At 41.6% G+C, this 4591-nt stretch overlaps 1 protein-coding gene across 1 annotated transcript; it reads right to left on the reverse strand.

The window, feature by feature from the left end:
- Positions 1-2896: 2896 nt before the first annotated feature.
- On the reverse strand, positions 2897-3856 carry LOC144761141 (olfactory receptor 5B21-like). The gene has a single exon (XM_078646613.1). It carries the CDS (start codon positions 3854-3856, stop codon positions 2897-2899), a length of 960 nt encoding a protein of 319 aa, XP_078502739.1.
- Positions 3857-4591: the final 735 nt, after the last annotated feature.

A 4591-nucleotide genomic window follows, 5' to 3' on the forward strand; every position in this document is an offset into this window, starting at 1 on the left:
TGGCCCTTAGTCTTTTTTTCTTTAGTTTGTTGCGCTTGTTTTCTTTGTGCAACCTTGCATCTCATTAATGGAAGAATCTATGATGACTCCCCGACCTCCAGCTTGAAACGCATGCGCTCCTCAGCTCTGCCTGCAAATCCACCTACTTTTCACAAGGACGACATCCGCTTCGGACCGCCGCACAGGTAAACTGCTTCCGCGATCTCTTACCGCTGATTTTACCGTCCAGTGATTTTTCCTTTCAATTCAATGACTTGGTGTTCGTTTCACCTCTTGCTCCTTCTCCATGTTAGGGTCAACTCCTTCTTCCTTCAATACGCGATCGTCGCCAGTGTAATAACGTCAAATAACACTGGGAATGTTAAGATAACGCTGAGCATTTATTAATAGGACCCCATCCAAGGAGGACTTCAGCCAACTGACAGTCATAGAATACACGGGCTAAACACTCCATGTAAGCAACATCACACATACTTTGAAATAGTGACTATTTGGTTATTGGATTTAGATATTCCGTAATCCCAGTCAAATATTTGTGATGCCTTTTTTGTCACTTCATAATGAAGAATCCTTACTACGAATTCTGTAGCACATTGTTAATCCAGTTTTTGCAGTTACAATCTGGTAAACCAGTGAGCAACTGAGTTGGGATAAGCAGAACTTTCATAGGTCAGCCCTCTATGACCTGACGTACCAATCGATGTTAGGATTACAAAGGTCAAATTTGAGCCCATGCCACAGCAAGATGAGTTTTGTAAATTTACAAAGCTAAAATTGTGATTCGGGAATGTTATCAAATCTCAATTTAGGTTTTAGAATAATTACAGAATTAGTATTGGGAAGGGGCATGTGAAGGGCTTCCCTTCCAAATAAAGATTCTTTTGCTTTTGTAATAATGTTTTGAGACCAAAATCCGGTCACCTAACATTATTTATTTACCGCCAAATCAAACGTGGTGGTAAGCATTCGCATACTGGATGGGGTCCCCAAGGGGTACCTTGAAATTGTATATGTCAACAAAAACATTTTTATTACCACACACTGGTCCTTGGGACGTTTGCGTGTGCATAAACATTTTATAAAAATATGAAATTACTTTTTTTAATGCATCCGGTTTTCTCCTTACTCCAGCACGCCACAATGCCTGTGACTTCAAGCAATCGTAGAGGGTCTCACTTTGTGACCCGCCTCATGCATATTAATGAGGTAGGTCGAATTGTGACCCACTATGTTGTATTATGTTATTAGCATTCATACAGCCCATGTACACCAAACGATCTCTTGGCCTTAGATAACAGAACTACCACACAGCACGTGCAGTTTTAAACCTGTTTGAAAGCCAAGTTTTCAAAAGCTCTCTAAATCTGATGTAGCAGGAGGCCATCCTAATTTCAATTGTCATGGAGATCCATATTCATGCTATGAATTATTATTTTGTGAACCAACCTATTTACTGCACAGATTAGTTCACAAAATAGCAATGCATTTGGTAGCAGTCAGAGTGCAAATTGCAACTACTTCAACCTAATCCATTATAATACATTCCTAATAAGAAATCGCAAATTGTAAATCATTATTTGATGCAATTTACGATTTCTTAATAGGATTCTTAGGCCATGAGCCCCTACTTTTCACTGCACTTACGCTAAGGAAATGGCTGAAGAACTACTTGAAAGAATTGTAAATACTGAACTGAAATAGGTCCTGAAGTTTAAATACTCCTTAACCTCTCCATTTTTAACTGAATTAGACACTCTGCTAAAACCAAAGCTGTGCTCATTTCAGGTAGTAAATTCCCAGGCTCATTATGAGCCCAGCAGGCTGCCCTCGCCCACTCAGAGGAGACACACAACTCCCATGTCTGATGATTCCTGACACCTTACTTGTGGAGTTTTTTTTTTGCTACAACTGCTTCTGTCTGTGAAGAGCAGGAAGCATTTTCGTCAAAACTGATTGAAGGATCGATTGGCAGATTCATGTGGCTCGTCTTGAGTTTTTTTCTCATAAACAAACCACAGATCAGAGGCTTGTTTCTGTAAAACAAAAGCAATGGTCTGGAAATCATGCCCAAGTCTGCCATTGTCAGGCATGGTGGACCCAGGAAGGGAAAGTCTGCCATGATGTTATGACTCAGAAGGCTAGGCTGCCCTGTGCAATAAAGGCGATGGCTTCGTGGTGGATGGGCTGCAGCCAATGATTGTCTGACAGAGAAGTGGAGGGAGGCTTGCCTGCCAGTCAGTCAATGCTTCAACCATATGTGAATGGATCTGAGGAAGGGATAAAGCTGGAGCTCTGCTAAACTCAAAGGCCCAGATTTACAACTAGCTTATGCAACACCGTACATTGAGCTAAGTTGCTGCGCCGTGTTTCGTGAACGGGAAAGAGTAGAACAGCACCATATCTTGAAAGGCATAACATTGTACCGCTCTCTCTGCAACTCTGGCACGCTTAATGCTGCTATGCACAAATGCAGACCCCTGTGCATCAGGCAGGCACACGATGTTGGTGTTAATTCACATGCGTAAGTTTAAGTAGATATGGACTTGTGTTAAAATACATGGGTGGATGCAAGAGAACATCCGTACACCACCCCTGGCACAAAGTAACGCAAGGCAGCGCTTTGCATTAATTTGCATCACAAACATATGCAAATCAGGATTTGCATTGATTTGTAAATCCTACCCGAAGACCTTGTAGTCGAGTTTGCATAAAAATGTAATGCAAACCTGACACAAGGTTTGTGTAGATCTGGGTCTCAATTCTAAACAAAGATGGTCCAGAGTATCAGACATGAGCTCAGAAGAGTTAGATCCATGTTAGCCTTTTCAGTATAGCCACAGGCTATGTAGATGAAGAGCATTTAAGCTGGTTGCATGCACGTTTTGCATTTGTCATTTTAGCTCCGTGACGTGTGGCATGGGATGTCTAGAGAGGAACATTTCTTGGCCAGGATCATCCTCAAGGCTTTCTTGACATCCTGGTTTCTCAGGCTGTAGATCAATGGGTTTATCATGGATATCACCACTGTGTAGAAAACAGCCACCACCATATCCTGCTGTAGGGAGTGGCTCCCTGGAGGTTGTAAATACATGAACAAAACTGTTCCATAGAAAAGTGTCACTCCTGTGAAGTGGGAGGAGCAGGTGGAGAGTGCTCGGAGTCGCCCAGTTGTCGAGTGCATCCTCATGATGCTATTGAAAATGAAGGTATAAGAGAAGAGAATAATAAGGGTAGAGAACATTCCTATGAGGAATGGTGAGACATTGAGTAGCACTCTGTTTATGTGAGTTTCAGTGCAGGATATCAGGAGCAGAGGAGGATAGTCACAAAAGAAATGCTGAATTCCAGTAGACCCACAGAAAGAAAGGCCCAACATGAAGCCTGTATTTAATGATGCATTCAGGAAACCCCACACATAGCAGGCAGATGCCAACATCATGCAAGATTTCTTAGTCATGATAGAGGTGTAGTGCAAGGGAAGACATATAGCAACATAGCGGTCATATCCCATTGCCGCAAGAAGGAATGGCTCAGTACTTCCAAAGGCTGTATAGAAATAAAGCTGAGCCATGCAACCCCAGTAAGAGATGACATTTTTTGCAACAACAAAGCTGACCAACATCTTTGGGGTGACAGTGGAAGAGTAGCAGACGTCTACGAAGGACAGCTGACTGATGAGAAAATACATGGGTGTCCAAAGTCGAGGGTCATTATGGATGATGACTATCATGCCACTGTTGCACACCAAAGTCGCCCCATACATAGCTAGAAATAGCAGGAAGAGTGGAATTTTAAGGCTCTGGTGATCTGTGAGGCATAAGAGAATAAACTCCATGGTTTGATTCTGCAGTTGCATTGGCTGGTGATTGATAACCTAAAAGGGGAACAAAAAATGAGGCAAAGCATTCAGGTTTCACAAAGAAATTCACATACTGATGCATTACATAGCTATCTCATGGTGGTTTATGCTTTCAATTAAAAGATAGCGCACTTGCGAAACACTCCTCAATGAGAGGAACATATATTTCCAAGAAAAGACAGTGTTTACGATGAATGCTGAAAACAAAATTATAGCTGATTTCAGTCACCAGTTGTACACTTCAGGTTTCTTTGACAGGAAAAAGCCCGTTGGTATATAATATCTACTTAACATTTACAGGGAATGCAGCTGCAGGAGTGTCATTTTACTTTCCTTCCTGCATTCTAAGTTTATATTGAGGACATATTTTTTTAGGGACCGCTGCTGGCTCTGTAATCTCAAGTTTGAGAGTCCGCTATATTGTGTATTTTGGAGACTTCAGATTCTCAATTTTCTAGCTGTTCACTTTTGTAGTAAGCACACATGAGCTAGCTTGAACTTTATTTTACTTTGCCAATTTCCCTAAGCCCCAAACATCAGAAACATGTTCTGTAATGAAAGGGGATCTCTTATCCGAGGTTCCTTCTATTAATTGATTATACATGTGTCTTGGATACAGTGAGAACGTGGATAATTAGTTGAGGTGGATGGCAGCCCACCATGAGTAGCAATGTCACTATTCTTGCTAGATTCAGTAAAGGCTTAATAATTTTAACCTTTGCTCAACCCCTG

The sequence above is a fragment of the Lissotriton helveticus genome, chromosome 1_1 (genome assembly GCF_964261635.1).
Source record: "Lissotriton helveticus chromosome 1_1, aLisHel1.1, whole genome shotgun sequence".
Classification (NCBI taxonomy): Eukaryota; Metazoa; Chordata; class Amphibia; order Caudata; family Salamandridae; genus Lissotriton; species Lissotriton helveticus.